This window comes from Pogona vitticeps, chromosome 5, assembly GCF_051106095.1.
Source record: "Pogona vitticeps strain Pit_001003342236 chromosome 5, PviZW2.1, whole genome shotgun sequence".
NCBI lineage: Eukaryota > Metazoa > Chordata > Lepidosauria > Squamata > Agamidae > Pogona > Pogona vitticeps.
The window spans coordinates 68,963,554-68,985,120 of record NC_135787.1 but is presented as its reverse complement, the minus strand read 5'-3'; the positions used below and the strand labels follow the sequence as shown (position 1 = coordinate 68,985,120).

Genomic DNA, 21,567 nt, shown 5'->3' with positions numbered 1-21,567 from the left:
CTTTTTAAACACAATCTCCAAACATTTCTGTTGGAGGAATTCCAACAGAAAGACACAAATTGAAACTTGAAGGTATTATCAGCTGTAAAATTCTTCTTATCTTCCTTAGTACTTACTCTTGACAGTGTTTTTTCATAACCTTGAATTTACGAACATTGATTAGCTGAACTATAAGATGATATTTGCAAAATTATAACTTTTTCTGCTAGAAGAGTATATTAATTTGTAACTTCCTAAAATTCTTTGATGGTTCTAGTTCTAGAAATGCTTATTTTTTTATTGACTTTAGCATTAATGATCTTTATTCTTTTCTCTCTAGCATCAGCACCAGCCAGAAGTGTTACTAAACGCAGAGTTTCTCCCAGTGTCAGTTCTACCTGGGAAAAGAGAAGTATCATCATGTCTAATATCACAATTGATCCAGATGTCAAACCTGGTGAATATGTCATCAAGAGCCTCTTTGCTGAGTTTGCTATTCAAGCTGAAAAGAAAATTGAGGTTGTAATGGCTGAACCTTTGGTAAGTTCCTTGATAGGGCCATTATTTGCTCATGTTTTTTAGAAATTGCTTAACCTTATTTAGATAACAAGAATGCTGTAAATTTGTTTATATAGAAGATGAATGACTTAAGATCCCTTAATGTGGAGGAAATTAACAGCTAATCCCACTTTGCCCTCTTTTGTTCTCTCCACCCCCATCCCCCAAATGTGGCTAACAGTTTGCCCATTCCTAACTCCATAGGAGCATGAACAGACATATTTAGTGATCTACAAGTTAAGAAATAGCAAATAGAAAAATACAGTATTGAAGTATAGACCCATTCAATATCTCAATAAAATTAATATTGTAGATATTAATGGACCTTCAATACAGTTGTATAAAAATGTACTGCATTTATATATTAATATATGAAAGATATCCAGGTCATCATAATCATAATACAGTGGTGCCTCGTTTAGCGATGTTAATTGGTTCCAAAAAATTCATCGCTGTGGGAAAACATTGCTAAGCGAAACACGGTTTCCCATAGAAATGCATTGAAAAACCAGATAATCCGTTCCAATGGGAACGGATTGCCATCCTTAAGCAAAAATCGCTATAGGAAACATCACTAAGTGAAACGCGGTTCCCCAATTGAAATGCATTGAAACCTATTCAATGCATCTCAATGGGGGGGGGAAAATTACAACAAATTGAAAAAGAGGGCTTTCACGGCAGGGATCTAATGAACACGGCCAAGAAGCCCGAAAAACCCACAACAATATCAAATTGAAAAAGAGTTGGAACAAAGTCAAATGAGTTTAACAAAAGGTTTATTAAGTGCACTTCTGATTTCAAGCATTCTAAACATTTTAAACGTATAAAAAACAGCCAACAGAAGGCTGTCAAAACCATCGTTAAGCGAAACAGGGGGACCCAAACTGTCATCGCTATGTGAAGCATGGTCCCAAACATCGCTATGCGAAAATCGCCCATAGGGAACATCGTTAAACGGAGCACCAGATCGCTCTGAAAAAGCCATCGCTAAGCGAATTTGTCGTTAAATGAAGCACTCGTTAAGCGAGGCACCACTGTACCTTTATTGGCATAATAAAATACAGTAAAATGGAATAAAATAGTAAATGGGAAAACTGTAAACAAATAAAATCCAGGAAGTTGAGGTATACAGTAGAAGATACATAAACAAGTGTAAGACCAGCGATCAAATAAGACCCAGTTGACTAGATTCCGGTAGCATGTTTCTTCTTTGGATAATCAATTTCAAGAAAATTGCCACTTTCTCTGATACATCAACATTCACTCCTGAAAGAATATACCCAGTTTTCTCCATATCCAGGTCAGCATTTAACTAATTTAGACTTATTGCCCAATTACATCCCTACCAGGATGGGGGATCCGTAACTACATTGGTGATCTCAAAGATAAGTGACTGTAACACTCTCTATATGGGGCTACCCTGGAAGCTGGCATGGAAATTGCAGCTGGTCTAGAATGCAGCTGCCATACTGGTCTCTTGGAGTGACTATGTTTGATCGTATCTTGCCTCCACTGGCTCCCAGTTGTTTTCCGTAACAGTACAGGGTTTTAGTGCTAGTTTATAAAGCCTTTAATGGTTTCTGGCCCTACTATCTGTTGGAACGTCTATCTTAGAACATCAGCCTCTTCCACCCATTCATCACAGGCCTTACTTCTCCAGGTTGCAATGCCAAGGGAGGCTAAGAATACAGTCATCAGAAATAGTGTCTTCTCAGCCATGGCCCCTACATTATAGAATGGGCTCCGTCAATGTTCCCTCTGATTGTCATCCCCACTGTGCAGGAACCTCGCCCATCTGCACACAAGGGGTGAGGTTTAATTTGGAACCTGGAAGTAAAGAGGCATCAACCCCAGCTACTGCTGCACAGTGCCAGTGGAGCTCTGCATGCCCACGCCCACATGAACCTTAGAGGGAACACTGAGCTCCCTATGGAAATCCACCAGGCTTTTTCATCCCTGAAGATGATGCTAAAGAGATTTTTTGTTTCAGAAAATATTTAAGGGCATCCTTCCTTAAGTCTTTGTGCTCCCTGGAGTCTGTCATTGTTTGGGGTTTTTATTTGAAGTAGGTATTTATTTCATTGTTTTTGTTGGGTGGTTGGGATTACTGTTTATTTTATCCTTGTAAACCACTTAGAGTAGTGTCTCACACTAATTCAACAGTATATAACTGTACTAAATAAGTATGTAAGTAAGTAGCTATGAGCTGTGGTAGGAAAGGAAGCATATGAACAGGTTGGCCTCTGCCTTGATTCTTCTCTCTACCTTTATAGTCGCTGGCTTTGGAGGCCTCCGGAGGTCCCGCAGGGGTCCCCCCACCACAATTGCTGGCTTCGGAGGCCTCCGAAGGCCCCGCAGGGGTCCCCCCGCCGGTAATTTTTTTTGCAGTCCCAGCGTGGGACTTGCTCTGTTTATTTATTTTCATTTTATTTTTTGGTATTTAAATTTTTTTACTTTTAAAAAAATGTTCTGGGTGGGTTTTGGAGGGTAGATTTGGGCTGGGGGTATGTTTCTATGTTGCTTTGTTTTTTGGTGATTTTTTTTTTTTGCAGTCCCAGTGTGGGACTTGCTCTGTTTATTTATTTTTATTTTATTTTAAATTTTGGTATTTAAAAATTAGGTGCGTCTTAATGTCCGGTGCGTCTTATGGAGCAAAAAATACGGTAGTTGGTTTAAACTGGCTTTGGAAAGTCACTTCAGTTATAGCAACCATAGCTCATTTATTCACAAACATGCTTAGACTTTGTGAAGTGTTTAGGAAAGGCAGCTTCAAAAATAGCTACCAAAAAACTGAGCTTGTACCTGTTATTTTTCCAAGTTTATGTTTGCTGTTTGATTCTTGTGACTTTGTGGTATACAGCTTTGAGCTGAATATAGGAATACACTTTACATTGGGAATACTGTGGCCCATGGAATACTGTAGTTCAGGGGTCTCAAACTCAATTTACCTGGTGGCCAGTGGAGGCAGAGGCTGGGTGAGGCTGGGCCGCATGAGGTTTTCCACAAGAAAAGCTTTGTTAAAAAAATTCCAATCTTCTCAAATCTCTTAATTTTAATATTTTAACACAAAATAAGTTAAAAATAAATAAACAAACCATGAATCAATAAGAAAATAAATAAAGAAATATATCAGCAATAATAATAATAATAATAATAATAATAATAATAATAATAATAATAATAATAATAATAATAATAATAATAATAATAGTTGTTTTGTTGTTGTTGTTGTTGTTGTTGTTGTTGTTATTATTATTATTATTATTATTATTATTATTATTATTCATGTAGGCATCCTTCAGTCTCGAGAGACTAGGGTATCGTGCTCTGTATGGAGGTCTTGGAACAGTGTCTTGTCTGGCTGAGAAGGCCAATTCGAGAGTGACAATCCCTTCCACACTGGAAACAAATCCAATCTGTCCCCTGTCCAGCTCCCTGGTTTTGCTTGTTTTGGGACTGCCTCTTTGCCTCGGTCTGCTGTACAAGTGTCTCTTCAAATTGGGAGAGGCCATGATGCACCGCCTGCCTCCAGGCTGAACGCTCAGACGTCAAGGTTTCCCATCTGTTGAGGTCCTTTCCTAAGGCCTTCAGATCCCGCTTGCAGATGTCCTTGTAACACAGCTGTGGTCTCCCTCAGGGGCGACTTCCCTGCACTAATTCTCCATACAGGAGATCTTTTGGAATCCGACCATCAGCCATTCTCACAACGTGCCCAAGCCAACGTAGACGGCGCTGTTTCAATATTGTATACATGCTGAAAATTCCAGCTCGTTCTAGGACTACTCTATTTGGAACTTTGTCCTGCCAGGTGATACCAAAAATGCGTTGGAGACAACGCATATGGAAGGTGTTCAGCTTCCTCTCCTGCCGTGCACAAAGGGTCCAGGACTCGCTGCAGTATAGGAGTGTGCTCAGGACACAGGCTCTATAGACCTGGATTTTGGTCTGTGCCGTCAAGTTCTTATTAAGCCATACTCTCTTTGTGAGTCTAGAGAACATGGTAGCTGCTTTCCCAATGGGTTTATCCAGCTCGACATCCAGGGAGAGAGTGTCAGAGATTGTTGAGCCAAGGTACACAAATTCATGCACAACCTCCAGTTCTTGCATGGAGATAGTAATAGATGGAGGTGAGTCCACGCCCTGGCACATGACTTGTGTTTTCTTCAGGCTGATAGTTAGTCCAAAGTCTTGGCAGGCCTTGCTAAAATGATTTATGAGTTGTTGGAGGTCTTCAGCAGAGTGGGCAACAATGGCTGCATCATCAGCAAAGAGGAAGTCCTGCATGCATTTCAGTTGGACTTTGGTCTTCGCTCTCAATCTAGTGAGATTAAAGAGCTTTCCATCTGATCTAGTCCGGAGATAGACACCTTCTGTTGCAGTTCCAAAGGCCTGCTTCAGCATGACAGCAAAGAAGATCCCAAACAGGGTCGGCGCAAGGACACAGCCTTGTTTTACTCCACTTCGGATGTCAAAGGGATCTGATGTTGAGCCATCAAAAACTACAGTGCCCTTCATTTCCTCATGAAAGGACCTGATGATATTCAGGAGTTGAGGTGGACATCCAATCTTGGGAAGTATTTTAAAAAGTCCATCCCTGCTAACCAAGTCAAAGGCCTTTGTGAGATCTATGAAGGCCACAAAGAGTGGCTGTTGTTGTTCCCTGCATTTCTCCTGCAACTGTCTGAGGGAAAATATCATGTCGGTGGTGGATCTGTTAGCTCGAAAACCACACTGTGATTCTGGATACACTCTGTCTGCAAGCACCTGAAGTCTCTTCAGCACAACACGGGCCAGCAGCTTCCCTACAACGCTGAGAAGAGAGATACCACGGTAGTTATTGCAGTTGCCCCTGTCACCTTTGTTCTTATACAATGTGACGATGTTTGCGTCCTTCATGTCCTGTGGTACTCCACCTTCTCTCCAGCAAAGACAAAAGAGTTCATGCAGCTCAGTGGTGATGATCTCTTTACAGCAGTTCAAAACTTCAACGGGGATGTTGTCCTTTCCAGGTGCCTTGCCAGAGGCAAGGAAATCCAAGGCCGCTTTTATTTCTGCTAAAGTTGGTTCACTGTCCAGCTCTTCAAAGAGAGGCAGGCACTCAATGTTATTTAGTGCCTCTTCTGTTACTACATTCTCTTTAGAATATAGCTCAGAGTAGTGCTGCACCCAGCGTTCCATCTGCTGTGCTCGGTCCTGGATGATCACGCCTGTAGTAGACTTCAAGGGAGCAGATTTCTTCTGTATTGGACCTAAAGCCTGCTTGATACTGTCATACATTCCCTTGATGTTACCTGTGTCTGCTGCTATCTGTATCTGAGAGCAGAGCTGAAGCCAATAATCATTGGAACATCTCCTGGCAGTCTGTTGGACTTGGCTACGAGCAGCTCGAAGAGCCTGCAAGTTGTACTCACTAGGACAGGCTTTGTATGCTGCTAGAGCTCTCCTCTTATCCTCGATGGCTGGAATCAGCTCCTCCGAATGGGCTTCGAACCAGTCAGCTGTCTTTTTGGTTTTCTTGCCAAATGTGGACAAGGCAGTGTTATAAACACCGTTCTTGAAGTGTTCCCATCGTTCAGGTGCATTCGCATCAGCCGGGCCTGGAAGGGTTTCCTGAAGCGCTTGGGCAAATTCCTCCACTTTTCTTTGATTGTGAATCTTGTTGATATCTATACGTGGTCTTCCTTCCTTTTTAGTGTGATACAATCTCTTTGTTTGCAGTTTTATTCTGCTACACACCAGGGAATGATCAGTATCACAATCAGCACTCTGGTAACAGCGTGTGATCGTAATACTAGATAGGCTAGAACGTCTAGTGAGGATCAAATCAAGCTGATGCCAATGCTTCGATCTTGGATGTCTCCAGGAAACTTTGTGTTGAGGCTTTGTATTAAAGAACATGTTGGTGACACAAAGACCATAATAACAGCAAAACTCCAGCAAGCGTTGGCCATTTTCATTCATCTTCCCAATGCCAAAACGGCCTAGACAGGTGAGCCAAGAGTTGTGATCAGCACCAACTCTAGCGTTAAAGTCTCCGAGAATGAACAGCGGCTCTCTCTCAGGGATTTTTTTGATAGCAGCTGCCAAATCATCATAGAATTTGTCTTTGACTTCTGTTGTGGATGATAGTGTTGGTGCATATGCACTGATGAGGGTGACCAGTCCCGCTGATGAGTGGAGCTGCAGAGACAGGATTCTTTCATTCCCCACAGTAGGTGGAACAATGGATCTCAGCAGAGTATTTCTGACCGCAAAGCCAACACCATATTCCCTGGTCTCGTTCAATGGTTTTCCCTGCCAGGAGAATGAGAAATTTTTTTCTTTGACAGATCCCATGTCTGGCAATCTCGTCTCTTGCAGGGCAACAATGTCCATCCTCAGTCTACTCAGTTCAATGTCGATAACAGCTGTCTTGCGCACGTCGTCTATTTCCTGCAGGTTGTCAGAAAAGCCAGGGGTCATTGTCTGAACATTCCAGGTTCCCAACTTTAGGGTAGATGTTTTCTTCTGATTGTTGCATGGTGCAGGGTTATTGATCTGTTTTTCGGCTCTCCCACCATCAGAAGTAGCCCCTGGCATCATGCTCTATGCCAATCGAGCAAAACGTATAACCCGTAACTGCTAGTTCCTGTGTTATTTTGACACTGTATGCAAAGCTGGAGTGTCCTCTCCAGAGCACGAAGCCTGGGTAGAATAATATGGAGGATAGGCTGTTACCCAAGCAGCAAATCCCCCCTCTCCACGTCACTGAAATAGTCCAATGGAGAGGCAAGAGCCAATACAACTGGTTCCAGCGACGTCGCAGGAGTTGGCAGAACAACACGAACTGTCTACGGGACTCCAGCTCCGGATTTTGCCTCGAGGTTATCTCCTGAAGCCTTTTCCATCTTCTTCTTCTTCTTCTTCTTCTTCTTCTTCTTCTTCTTCTTCTTCTTCTTCTTCTTCTTCTTCTTCTTCTTCTTCTTATTCTTATTATTCTTATTCTTATTCTTATTCTTATTCTTATTCTTATTCTTATTCTTATTTTTTATTATTATTATTATTATTATTATTATTATTATTATTATTATTATTATTATTATTATTATTATTATTATTATTATTATTATTATTATTATTATTATTATTATTATTATTATTATTATTATTATTATTATTATTATCTAGTGAGCACCAATATGTGGTTTCTTCAGTCTTCTATATCTGCTGTATTCAGATTCAAATGTCTGTATTAACAGTTCTTTAACCTTTAATCTTCTTCTGAACATAAATGGAACATTGAAGAACTTAACTGTTCTTCTGAACATGGCTTCTCTTGTCTACTCCTTGCGGCTAGAGACTTGGCAGTGCTTCCTCTTGCATAGCAGAGCCACATTTGGCTTGAGGGAGGAAGCAGTTGAGAACCTCAGTATGGCTTGAAGATGATCATCAGAAAGTCTGGACCTGTACTTGGACTTATTGAAGTTCAAGGTGGAGAAGAGCTTTTCACACAAGTATGTGCTCCCAAAAAGGCACATGGTCCGCTTGAACATTCGGGAAAGCTCAGGGAAGCTGGGGGTCAATTCTCTCAAAAATTGCCCAAGCTTATCTGCTTTTCCACTCACCTCCCTGAACTTCGCTTTGCATTCAGAGTTGCACTGCAGGTCAATGAGCTCCATTTGAAGCACAGGAGGAGCATCTTGCACGTCAAAGGAGAAGGGGTCCGCAAAAATTTAAAATGTGGCTCTGTGCGTCTTGAAGTCTGCAAATCTGTGATCAAATTCCTCCTGTAGCTTCAAAATGACATCAACATACTTCTCACCACTGAATTGTGTGCCTGTATCCATGAGTGCTTTGCATGCTGGGAAATGGCAAAGATTTGTCTGAGAGAGCTGGGCTTTCCAGAACACAAGTTTTGTGGAGAATGCTCTCACGTTGTCATAGGCAGCACTGACAAGTTGCCCCTGGTCTTGTATCTTCTTGTTCAGTACATTAAGCTCAAGAGTGATATCAACAAGAAAAGCTAATTCCACAAGCCATTTGGGATCACTTAGCACAGGAACAACCACTCCATCCTTCTCCATGAAGGCTTTCACTTCTGCTCTCAAAAAATTTCTTCAGTACATTTCCCCTCCTAAGCCAATGTACCTCGGTAAAATAGAGCACATCCCCATATTCTGTCTCCATTTCCTCTTAAAAAGCATGGAACCTTCGGATCTGATTTGGTTGATGCATTTCACAACAACAGACTTCACATTGTCAAACTTCAGGCATTTTCTGCAAAGGGTCTGCTGATGGATAATGCAGTGCAGAGCAGTGGCTTCCTCCACACCCTCCTCTTCCAGTCCATTCTTCCTCCCTGTCATTGATGGTGCTCCATCGGTTGTTATTCCAACAAACCTCTTCCATGGCAAACCAGCGTTCTCAATGGCATCACACAGCTGGTGAAATATCTTCTGAGCGGTGGTCTGGCCATTCATTGGAATTAATGAGAGCAACTCCTCCATCACTTCAAAATTGTCATCAACACCATGGACATACATTGCGAGCTGGGCAGTGTTAGTGATGTCTGTGGTCTCATCAAGAGCGATTGATTATGCACCAAAGCATTTGGCTTTCTCACACAGTTGGTCATAAATGTCACTTGACAGGTCAGAAATGCACTCTGCCATGGTGTTGGCAGAAAGGCTGATGTTGCTAAACTGAGCTTTCTTTTCTGGACAGAGTATACTTGCATCCTGTAATATGCACTTTTTGACAAATTCACCTTCTGTGAATGGCTTTCCTGCTTTACCAATCATCTCACTTACTATGTAGCTAGCTTTGACTGCTACATTATTCTCTTTGGTTGCTTTCTTGAAGAAATCTTGTTGCCTCAGTAGACATGTTTTAAGATTGGCAACCCAGTAGGCTCTCTCATCTCCCTGTTATTTTGCATACTCCTCAGTATGTCTAGTTGTGTATTGACATTTCAAATTGTATTTCTTGTGCACTGCAACTTTCTCTGTGCAAATAAGACACATCGGGGTGCCCCTGTGCTCAACAAAGAAATATTGCATTTCCCACTTTTCTTGAAATTGTCTGTGCTCATCACCAACCTTTCTCTTCACTGCAGGCTTTGAAAAAGACATGTTTGGGGCTGTGTAATATATATAATTCCACTTGGTGTCACTGTCGCATTGAAGTTTCAGTCAAGCATTTAGCTGACGCACAGCGAACGTCTCAACACATGGAGAATGTCATTTTGGTTCTTTTTCTTGTAACTGCAGCATGGCAGTCGGTGGATAAAAGCCTGGTAGCAGTCTCCTTTGTTTCTACGCTCTGTGTTCATATTTTTCATGCTGACATGAACACCATGACATTTGTAGATGGTAGAAAGTACAGTGGTGCCCCGCATAGCGACGTTAATCCATTCTGGATTAATCGTCGCTATGCAAAAACATCGCTAAACGGATCAAAAAACCCCACAGGAACGCATTAAACTTCGTTTAATGGGTTCCTACGGGGCCCCAAACTCACTGTTCAGCGAAGTTCCTCCATAGCGCTGCCATTTTCGAGCCCTCGGTAATTGAGGGCAGGGCGCGAAAATGGTTGTGGCGGCCATTTTGGGCGTCCGCCGGCCATTTTGGAACTGCCGATCAGCTGTTTAAAAAAACATCGCAATGCGAAGATTGATAAGTGAAACGCTATGCGGATTCGTCATTAAATGGTGTGCTCGTTAAGTGAGGCACCACTGTACCGGGATAGCGAGTGCAAAAAAGGCAACTGCTCACAGACTGTTATCCTCTGTGCTGTTGTTACAGGAAAAAGAAACGGAAATGACACTGTGCTGTTGTCAATATCATTTGTTTTGACGACTTTTACATCATATAGAAATATATGTAATGTTCATTGTGTGAGGCAATGCAAATAGTGCAATGCAAATAAAAAACAATGACCCACAAATAGCGGTGTGACCCTATAATTGGTCTGGGTTACCGCGGACTGTTAGTGCCGATGGGCAAGTGTCGCTATGTGACTGCAGACTACATTAGGCTGCATTGAGTTCCTTACTTTTCTTTTATCACTTTTCTACATATCACTTTGATTTATTTTGTCAGAGAGAGAGAGAGACACACACACACATATATATACGTATAATGTCCTACTGGGCAGCAACTTAAAAAAACTTTTTGAAATGTGAATGCAGCGCGCTGGGGTGAATGTCTGCACGTGCCCAATAGAAATGAGGCAGCCAGCCAGGCCCGGAAGAAAACACTCCATGGCAATGCTGCTGTAACTTTCACTCATTGAGAAATGTATCTCTGCTTGCATCAAGCCCGGCCAATGGCCCGCCCCCGAGAGCCATATACCCCACCTTGATTGGTAGGTTCGTTCAGCACAGCAGACAACACTATAAAGTGCCATACATATAAAACTCGCAGGCCGCACTAACATTAATTGTTCATATTAAGGTGGGGGCCACAAACTATCATCCTGAGGGCCGCAAGTTTGAGACTCCTGCTGTAGTTCATGTAGTTCCACATGACCTTGTATACATTTTTGAAAATGTTAATATGTCAGCTGCAAAGTGTAATTAAGAGTCTTGAAGTTGGGGCATGGCACTGAACATCTTCCTTATTGATTTGTTTCACTACTCATCCAGGTAGCTTCTTCAGTCAGACAATTATCATATCTACTACTATGAGCAAGAATTCCGTAGAAGAAATAGAGTAGCTCTCATAGTAAACTAAAGAGTCAGAAAAGCTGCACTGGGATACAATCTCAAAAATGATAGAATGATTTCAGTACGATTCCAACCAACAATGCTGAAGAGGCTGAAATTAACCAATTATGTGAAGACTTGCAACACCTTCTAGAACACCAAAGAAAGATGTTCTCATTATAGGGGTCTGGAATGCTAAAGTAGAGAGTCAAAAGATCATAGGAACAACAGGTAAGTTTGGCCTTGGAGTTCAAAACGAAGCAGGGAAAGACTAATAGAGTTTTGTCAAGAGAACAGGCTGGTCATCACAAACACTATTTTCCAACAACACAAGAGGCGACGCTATCCATGGACATCACCAGATGGGCAATACTGAAATTAGTTGTTTATATTCTCTGCAGCCAAAGATGGAGAAGCTCTATACAGTCAGCAAAAACAAGCCCTGGAACTGATTGTGGCTCTGATCATCAGCTTCTTTTAGCAAAATTCAAGGTTAAAATGAAGAAAGTAGAAAAAACCACTGGGCTAGTCAGGTATAATCTAAAGCAAATCCTTTATGAATACACAGTGGAAGTGAAGAACAGATTTAAGGAACTAGATTTGGTGGACAGAGTGCCTGAAGAACTGTGGATGGAGGCTCATAACATTGTACAGGAGGCAGCAACAAAAACCATCCCAAAGAAAAGGAAAAGCAAGAAAGCAAAGTGGCGGTCCAATGTGGCCTTACAAATAGCAGAAAGGGGAAGGGGGAAAAAATGCAAGGGAGATAGGGAAAGTTACAGAAAATGGAATGCAGACTTCCAAAGAATAGCAAGGAGAGACAAAAAGGACTTTCTTAAATGAACAGTGCAAAGAAATAGAGGAAATTAATAGAAAGGGATAAACCAGAGATCTGTTCAAGAAAATTGGAGATATTAAAAAACCTTTTGTGCAAAGATGGACATGATCAAGGATCAAAATGGTAGGGACTTAACAGAAGCAGAAGACATCAAGAAGAGGTGGCAAGAATACACAGAGAAATTATACCAGAATGACCTGGATGTCCAGGACAACCCAGATCGTGTGGTTGCTGACCTTGAGCCAGACATCCTGGAGAGCGAAGTCAAGTGGGCCTTAGAACGCATGGCTAACAACAAGGCCAGTGAAAGTGATGGCATTCCAGTTGAACTATTTAGTATCTTAAAAGATGACTCTATTAAGTTGCTACACTCAATATGCCAGCAAGTTTCGAAAACTTAGCAGTGGCCAGAGGATTGGAAAAGATCAGTCTACATCCCAATCCTAAAGAAGGGCAGTACCGAAGAATGCTCCAACTACTATACAATTACACTCATTTCATACACTAGCAAGGTTATGCTCAAAATCCTATACTATAATATGACTATACTATAAATACATTTTCAGTGGCAAGAGGAGAAGAGGACGACAGAGGACAAGATGGTTGGACAGTGTCATTGATACTACCAACTTGAATTTCACCCAACTCCGGGAGGCAGTGGAAGACAGGAGGGCCTGGCGTGCTCTGGTCCATGGGGTCACGAAGAGTAGGACACGAATTAAGGACTAAACAACAACAACATGAGTGCAGTAGATAAGGAGCTGAATGATTTAAATATTAGAGTGGTGAGCCCCCAAACCTCATGAGCTGACAGATTCTAGTTCCCTTCATTTCTAAATTTTTGTAACTGAGGTTCTATTATAGTTCCTTTCTTTGCATGAGAAGATCATTTACACATTATAGTTGAAAAATAACGCACAATTTAAGAACCTTTGGAGCAGAAAAGGTTTATTTTATAGCATGTATTCCTTGTTCTGTACAAAGATCTGTGAGCTACCTTTGTTCAGCAGCGTTCTTGTACTGTTTGTTTGCTGTGAACAGTTGGCTTTTGATGAGCTTTCTACAGATAAGCGATCAAGAAAAAATCCTATGTATTTTCTTGGAATATAACATAGGTACAGTAAAATATGTTTGCTCACCTGCCGTGACTCCTCAGTCTGTTTGATTTATTTATCTGTGAGGTTCACATTTTAGATCATCTGTCGTAAAATATGACACATTGGGCATTGTATTGCTTTCCAATGTCAACCTGTATCTGTATTTTTCCCTTGGTTTTGCATTGCACTAGCATTTAGGTGTGGGGTTTTTTTTTGCTGGGCTCTTTTTGGTCTTCCCCATCGCATGGCCTGGGGATGGGGCCTAGGGGGTGGGTCTTTCTGCTTTAAATGAGGGTGTCCCAGGGCCCTGGGCCCTTTTCCCTGGGAAGCCGGGCTGAGGCTGAAGGCCAGGCATGTTTGCATGGACATTTTGCTGAGGAGGTGTTTTTTTTGTTTTGGCTGGGCTTTCCTTTGGTCTCCCCCACCGCATGGTGTGGGTGTGGGGCTTTTTGCTTTAAATGTGGGTGTTATAGCACCCCCATTTAAAGCAGATTCTCAAATTCTCTGATTCTATCTCTGATCCTAATATGGTAAATAGGAAAGCCAATTGGAATTGCATACACCTGGGAGGCAGGAAAGTTCTAAGGGTCGGATCATACTTCTGCACTATTAAAGAGCAGGCCGGGTAGATGGGGGCTCGTCAGCCATGGCAGGCAGCCCATCTAGGAGAAGGAAAACTCCAATTTCAAACCTCCACTGCCTTGTGGCTATATCCACTCATGGAAGAGTCTTCGGGAGTTAACCTAGAGGCAAAATCCGGAGCTGGAGTCCCGAATGCTGTTGGTGTCGTTCTGCCAACTCCTGCGACATTGCTGGAACCAGTTGTATTGGCTCTTGCCTTTCCATTGGACCATTTCAGCAACTTGAACAGGCCATGGTTTTTAGTTTGCAAGATCTAAGCAGGACAGTTAATGACAGAATCCTCATAAGTTTCTAATTCATTAGGTCATCATAGGTCAGAAGCCACTTATTGGCATACAGTGGTGCCCCGCATAGCGAGGTTAATCCGTTCCAGATTAACCGTTGCTATGGGGAAACATCGCTATACGGAATGGAAAATGCCATAGGAACGCATTAAACTTCGTTTAATGCGTTGCTGTGGCTTCTAAACTCACCGTTAAGCGAAGTTTCCCCATTCGGCCACCATTTTTACTCCCTCGGTAAGTGAGGGCAGGGCGCAAAAACGCTGCGCGTGGCCATTTTGGGCGTCCGGCGGCCATTTTGGAGCCGCCGAACAGCTTATTTTAAAAAATCGCTATGCGAGACGCTTACCAATTGTCACAAAGCGATTTTTGCCCTATTAAATCATCGCAATGCAATCGCGTTAGCGATCCCCCAAAAATGGATCGCTATGCGAATTCATCGTTAAACAGTGTGCTCGTTATGCGAGGCACCACTGTATAACAATAACAGGGCAGAATATCTGGCTGACACAACATTATCTACCTTTTGATGATAAGCAACTTGCCTATCTCAGTTAAGCAGCCATTAATATTTCCTGCCCATGACTAAATGTCTTAAGCTCAGGATGCTCTTTGTTCAATATCAGTCCTTCCAGAAAGAGAAATAAGGGCATGCATGTTTTGAGATGAAGACTAGAAAGACCAACTACGGTAGCCCTCTGGGAAGATGAAAAAAAACACAAATTACTGTTAGGATCGTGGTTTCACTTATATTCTGCCTGAAATTTTTTTTAATTAATTATTTTTTTAAAAAAATACAGAAATACATGTTTCCAAGGTGTATTACTAGAACTGACCACTAGATGGAACCACAGAGCATTCTATATACAGGTAGCTTAATGGAAATGCACTTGTGGCCTGACATCTCCAAGGGAAGCAGTTTGGAGTGAAATGGAAAAGCCATAATTACAAAAAGGGCAGGGGGAGACAGCAGTTACTGGTTTCAGGGAAGCCTCCCTTGCAAACAGGAGGGCAGGAAACCTAGTCCTTTGGCAAGACTGGGCCACGGCTTTCTCTGTTAACCATGCACAGATGTCAGAGAAATTGGAAATAAGCACTCCGTTTATCCGGTATTTGTGGCATCTGGGGTGTATGGCTTTGAACCAATCCCTCCCAGATACCACGTTCCTACTGTACATATGCTGAAAGAGAAATCTTGTTTGCCTGCACTGTTTGTTTTATTTATCTTGCGTGTTTTAACAGCAAACAAAAAAAAATTTAAGTATGCATTTTGGAATCAGTGCCCTGAGAGTTAAAATTGTCCTCCAGAATCTTATTTCATCCTTGAGACAAAAAAGGAAGGGAGAAATCTGATGCACTTTTGCTGTATTGTTAGAGCAAGTTGTATTGCTCCCCACAGTTGGCTGCTTGGTGTGTGCTGAATACTGTGATAAACACGGGGAGTCCCTGCTGTCATTATAGGAACTGTCAATAAAGTCGCATCATTAAGGGACCTTATACTTCAGCAGATGCATGAATAGCATGTCAGTAAAGAAGAGCAAATGGAAAACTACGTAACAGTAGGGCAGAAGGAAGTAATAACTCTTATTGGATCTTCCCCTTTTGCATGTGTTTATTACTTAACAAACAATATGTAGGAATATAATGCAAAAGCAATTGACAGAAGCAGATCAATTTTCAAGACACTTTGATTTCTGTACTATATACTGGAAAACTAATTTGAAAAAAATAAGTACATGGTTTCAGTTATTGGAATATCATTTTCGAAGGATAAACACTTTGTTTTTCCTGTAACAGTCACCACTGGAAAGGTCATTCTGTTATTGGACAAATGTGCTATTGATTCCCCCCTCCAAATTCAAATGAAACCCAGTGCAAGCCATCTTACTAGCAGAAAACAGCAATCGTTTGAACATTATACAGACAAAAATCTGCAGTTGAACATTATACAGACAAAAATCACAACTAGAGAAGAACTACACAACTTTAACATTGATAGTGAAGAAAATTTAAGTAGTTTAAAATGTTGTATACCTTAATTCATCAGTCCAAATGCAGTCTGCACCAAAGGAATCAGAAGAAGACTGACACTCAGAAGGTTAGCAATGAAGAAACTAAAAACGATCAGGTGGTGTAAGAATGTCATTGGAGATAATTCACAGTATTGTATTCCCAAATACCGTGTACAGGTGTGAAAGCTGGGCATTAAAGAAAGCTGACTGGGAAAAATGGCTTGAAATATGGTGCTGGAGAAGAGCTTTTCAGGTACCCTGGACTGCCAGAAAGATGAACAAATAGGTCTTAGAGCAAATCAAGCTTCAACTATATCTGGTGGTAAAAATGTTGAAACTGAGGCTGTCCTACTTTTTGCATCTCTTGAAAAGGCAGGTTTCTCTGGAAAGGACAATAATTTTGGGAAAGGTGGATGTCAGCAGGAAAAGAAGACCAATTATGAGATGTGTTGACTCCCTAACCCACAGGCTTGAGTTTACAAGAGCTAAACAGGGCTATTGAGGAACAGGCATTTTTCAATATTGCTTATTCATAGGGTCACCATAAGTTGGGGGTGACTTGATGGCACATAGGAACAACAACAAATGCAAACTGAAATGAGCATGAATTAATTTCAACCCTTTAAATAGAGTTTATAGAAATAAAGATGATACTGGTGTTTAAATTTCTGGTACCAAATAATTTCTGACCTGTCTATACCCACAAAGAAAGCGTGTTCAGATGTATGGGGATGCTGCTGAAAAAAAATCCTCTTTGCACACCGAGTTAATGTTAAAAATTACTTTTGTTTGACCATGTCTAGTTGGATAGTGATTGTAGGCTATTACAGGTTCATATGGTGCCTTGAAAAATAATTCTGAAGATAATTCTCAGACATGCAGAGTGAGCACTGCTGTTGGAGTAGAAATATGCAGTACAAATCTGATCTTTTACATAGTAGTACAGATAATGAATTACTGCTCTGTTTTCCCCTTTGGGCTCTTGTTTAGAACTCTTCTTTTAAACCTGTCGTCAGCTATACAATATAATTCAAAGGGGGGGGGAGTATAAGACTACATTCTGTACAAATATTGTTGGCTTACGCTGACTGAGACTGATAAAACTTGCAATTCTGTAACGTCTACAGGGTCACTATGGCAGACTCCTGAAGTTTCAGTAGTAGTTTTCTTCTCCACACCCACAGAATCTCATTCTTTATAAAGTGCACACTCTTTTTCTATCAGTAAGTCAGAACATACTGGTTTTTGTTTTTCAGTTCAGGAAAGCTGGGAAGATCTAGAGCATGCCTATAAACTAGTGTAATTGACTTCACTTCCTTCTTGATTTTCGTAGTAACAACACAGTTGGAAATTAGGAAAATAGAGGGAAGTTCATCTACCTACATTGTGTTCTGTTCTGAAATAGAGTGAATTTTAATTTTATTTTCTGAGAAGCCAGCTGTGGAAAATGCCTAACAATTCCTGAGTCAGTAGTTCAAATACAATCTACAATAAATCATGTAGCTTGGTAGAAGGTAAACTGTGGCTTGTTTAACACTTGGCAGACTATGTGGCTGATAATAAGCTGGTAACAGTAGTGAGATACAAGTTCTTCAGTACTGCTTGACATATATATCCCGTCTAGCCCAAATACGTCCCTGTAAAGGAAGAATAGTAGTGCTAATGTACCATCTTAACATTGGTTCCTATATTTTTGCACCTTGGATTAACTTTACCATATTTAATCTTTCTCCTTGAGATCATTATTCTCTTTCAAACTATGTGAAGCTTACACTCTATTTTCATTGCATTTTGTTCTTATGTCATTGCTACAGTACCCTTTTAACTTGAAAGGACTACAACCTACAAAAAGCAGAAAAATATTTAGCAGCATTAGAAGATAGATAAATATGCAAGTCAGGGACCAGAAGGATTATAATACTGACAGTAATGCTCCTGTGAATAAATCCAGATTTGGCAAATAATTCTCCCTCTCCCTTCAGCTGTTCATGTATATTTAAAAGCCTGTTCTGGAGGTCTGGAACCCTTTTTTAGACAGCACTTTGGGGATGCAGGAGGGAAGGGAGGTAAACAAAATCCATTGCTTCTAGTTCAACTTTAGATTTAGTCCGTAATCCTCTTGTGCTTCAAAGTTTTTAGTCACCAGAAAATGTTTAAATTAATATTAGAAGAAATTAAAGATCAACCGAGATTAGTTTGCTTCCAGGATGTTTGTTTTATTGCTTGATTACTATCAGAAGTGACTGGAGTCAATTTATTGTTTTAATTTTAGGAAAAACTCTTGTCCAGATCTCTTCAGAGAGGTGAAGATCTTCAGTTTGACCAGGTTGGAGACATGTTCTTTTTAAAAACTTGTGAAACTTGAAAATAAATATTCTTTCTACAAATTGTTTGATAGCTGAGTTACTTTAAAATCTTAATTATTCAGTATTTATTAAAGTATTGTGATCCAGTGTACTAGGAATAATTTTGTAAAAAATACAGGTCAGAATCCAGTTCTTCTGGATTCTACTTCCTTTACCAAAACCAGAGACTCCTCCTTGCTTTTGCAGTTCCACATGTACCTTTAAAAAATTCCTTAGAGGGCTCATATATTGACTGAAACAGGTATTTGCACTTTAGAGCTGCAGCAGGAGAGGAGTGAAAGTTAAAGTTCTGCTAGTTGTAGATATCAGAGTACACAATCAAATTGTGGCAAAATTTGGAATAATTTAAATAAGAAATTTAAAGATTTGTGCTTCTCATTTCTTAAATTTGGATGACCAGACAATTTTATTTATTTATTTATTTTATTTATTTATTGGATTTTTACCCCGCCCCTCTAGACAATGTCTACTTGGGGCGACTTACAAATAAAACACGGCAATATATACATATGTAAAATCATTTTAAAAAATTCAGTTATTTACTATTATAATTACAATTTAAGTAATTGATTACCTAAGCATTGCCAAGATGGCCTACCATGAGGAGAAAGAAAAAGAAAAAAAATGGGGATAGAAATCATTTAATTGACTGGAGGGAAGGCCTGTTTAAATAGCCATGTTTTTAGCTGGCTTTTGAAAACACCCAGCGAGGGTGCCAGCCGAATTTTGGTTGGAAGAGTGTTCCACAGCCAAGGGGCCACCGCCGAGAAGGCCCGGTTCCTTGTTTTCTCCTTCCGGGCCTCCCTTGGCGTCAGGCCTCTCAGCCGCCCCTGCTGGCTATGGCGGGTGATTCGGGTAGATCTGGGTGGGAGAAGGCGATCTGCTAAATATTGAGGTCCCAAACCGCTTAGGGCTTTATAAGTAATCATAAGCACTTTAAAGTCAACGCGGAAATGGATGGGCAACCAGTGCAAAGCAGCCAGCGTGGGGGAGATATGCTGATATTTTCTCACCCCACTTAAAAGCCTGGCTGCCACATTCTGGACCCCTTGAAGCTTCTGCGTCAACCTCAAAGGTAGCTTGCCAAAAATAATGATTAGTTCATTTTGTAATTAGGTGATATAAGTGTGGCTATACAATTTGATTATTCACTTTTTTTCCCTATTTGAAATATTTCAGAGATTGGACTATAATTCAGTTAGAGCCTCTTTTTACATCAGTTGTATTAATTCTAGTTGATAATCCATTAATCCATTAAATTTACACTAAACTAAGAATTCTGATGGGGTAAAATTAAAGTGTTTTATTTTTAGCCTGTTTAAACATTATTCAAAGAATAACAGGAGCACAATGTTATATTACATACTATTTCCATAACATTGGTCTGGGCAACATTTGAGAAATCCAGACACTGAGCAAACTTGAGCTTTGCATATACAGACATATTATTAGATAATGTTGGCTAGGGTCCTATTGCTTATTTACTCTGGCATATGTGCAGTAGCTAAATTGTAGAGATGCATTGCTGCAAGTTAGCAAGTTGTCACTTGTATCCATTATGTGTCAGTATCTAATTTAACTAGTGCCAATTCACCTCTATAAATTGCACCATTTCACTTACGCTGGCTTAACCATTTGGATTCTGTCTATTATATGGGTTTTTTTAGGTTTACCCTACTGAGCCTTGTGCCCTTCAGCTTGTTCAGAAAATAATGTCAACTTAATAAACCTAGATAGGAATGAAACTTGTGGTTCCGTTTTACCTGTTCTCACCTCCTTGCCAGGCCAATTTTTGGTTCTAATTTTTGTTTATAAACATTTTGGTTTAGAGACCTCTGGGTATAACTGAAGTGTGACAAGAAACACCAGCCATGGGCACAAGGTTCAGTCATATCTTATTCTGTTAAGACAAGATTTGGTTGTCCTAAGTGGCTTTGTATAAATAATTCTGTAAAATAAAATTAGGATTTCTTTTAAAAAAATTATTTTTAGAATTTATATGATACCGTAATAAGCAGTTTAGCAGTGTTACTTGTTATACACGTAGCCTTTTCCCCACCCCAACTCTCTCTCACACTATATAGTGTCAAGTCATTGGACTGTCATGGTGACTAAACCATTTGATCATAGTTCTGGGTCAAGGTGCTGTTTCCTATATTTCTTTAAAATATTGTTACCCTGCCCTTTCTCCTTAAAAAGGACCCACGTAAGGTGCCTTACGTCATTAAAAGACGATATCTAAAAATACATATACAAATATTTAAAAAGAATCAAATGCCACACTAAAAATGCCCTCTCAGAAAGCCAGTCACAAAGGGAATGCCTGCCTGAAGAGAAAGGTCTTTGCCTGCTTGTCGAAAGACTGCAAAGATGGGACTAGCCTGGTCTCCTGTGGAAGAAAGTTCCAGAGTGGGTGCAGCAACAGAGAGGACCCTTTAACATGTCCTCAGCAAACACACCTGTGAAGGTAGTGGGTTAATATAGGTCTTTTGAATGTCATATCCAATATGTACTGTAAAATTAATCTTAATGCCTAAATTGTCTTAGTCAGTAGTTACATACAAAATGACATGGACTTGATTACAAGACATAAATAAAAAGATAAAACTCCCAGAAACCCCAGCCAGCACAGCTAGTGGTGAAAGCTTTTGGGAATTGCAGTCTAAGAACTTTCTGAGTTACTTCAAGGTTGGGAATCATGGGCTTAATATATTGCTACCAAGGTTCCGTGAATTGAGAAGATTGATTTGCTTTTTGATCTTCTGCTTGTTTGAGCTTGAAACAAGCTTGGTATGGTCTGGAAAATTAGCTCTAAGAACTACCTAATAATGTTGCCAAATATCTACATACTGCTTGCCTATGGTGCTGGCTGCTGCAAATTAGAAATCATTATACCAAACCTATGTAGGTGTTCTGATTTTTATCTGATTGTATCAGTGACAACTGAGATTCTGAGACAGTTGAGTTGGCTAACCATTAACTAAGCACATCCTAATACAGTATTAACTTCAAATCCAAAAAGAGGTCTGTATATATATTTTGTGTGTGTTTGAATGGATACATCTTGATATTTTGTTGTTCAAAAATGACAAATCAGTGTTAGTACAATG

The 21,567-nt window shown here is 40.4% G+C and overlaps 1 protein-coding gene across 9 annotated transcripts in view; it reads left to right on the top strand.

The window, feature by feature from the left end:
- The window catches only part of FRYL (FRY like transcription coactivator), a 233,791-nt gene that overhangs the window by 72,918 nt on the left and 139,306 nt on the right, over positions 1 to 21,567 (top strand). For all 9 annotated transcript variants that reach the window (XM_078394668.1, XM_078394667.1, XM_073001278.2 and 6 more), the window contains 2 exons: positions 320 to 519; positions 18,364 to 18,417. In XM_078394668.1, coding sequence (XP_078250794.1) covers positions 400 to 519; positions 18,364 to 18,417 — 174 coding nt within the window. In that variant the 5' untranslated portion in view covers positions 320 to 399. The remainder of the gene's footprint in view (positions 1 to 319; positions 520 to 18,363; positions 18,418 to 21,567) is intronic.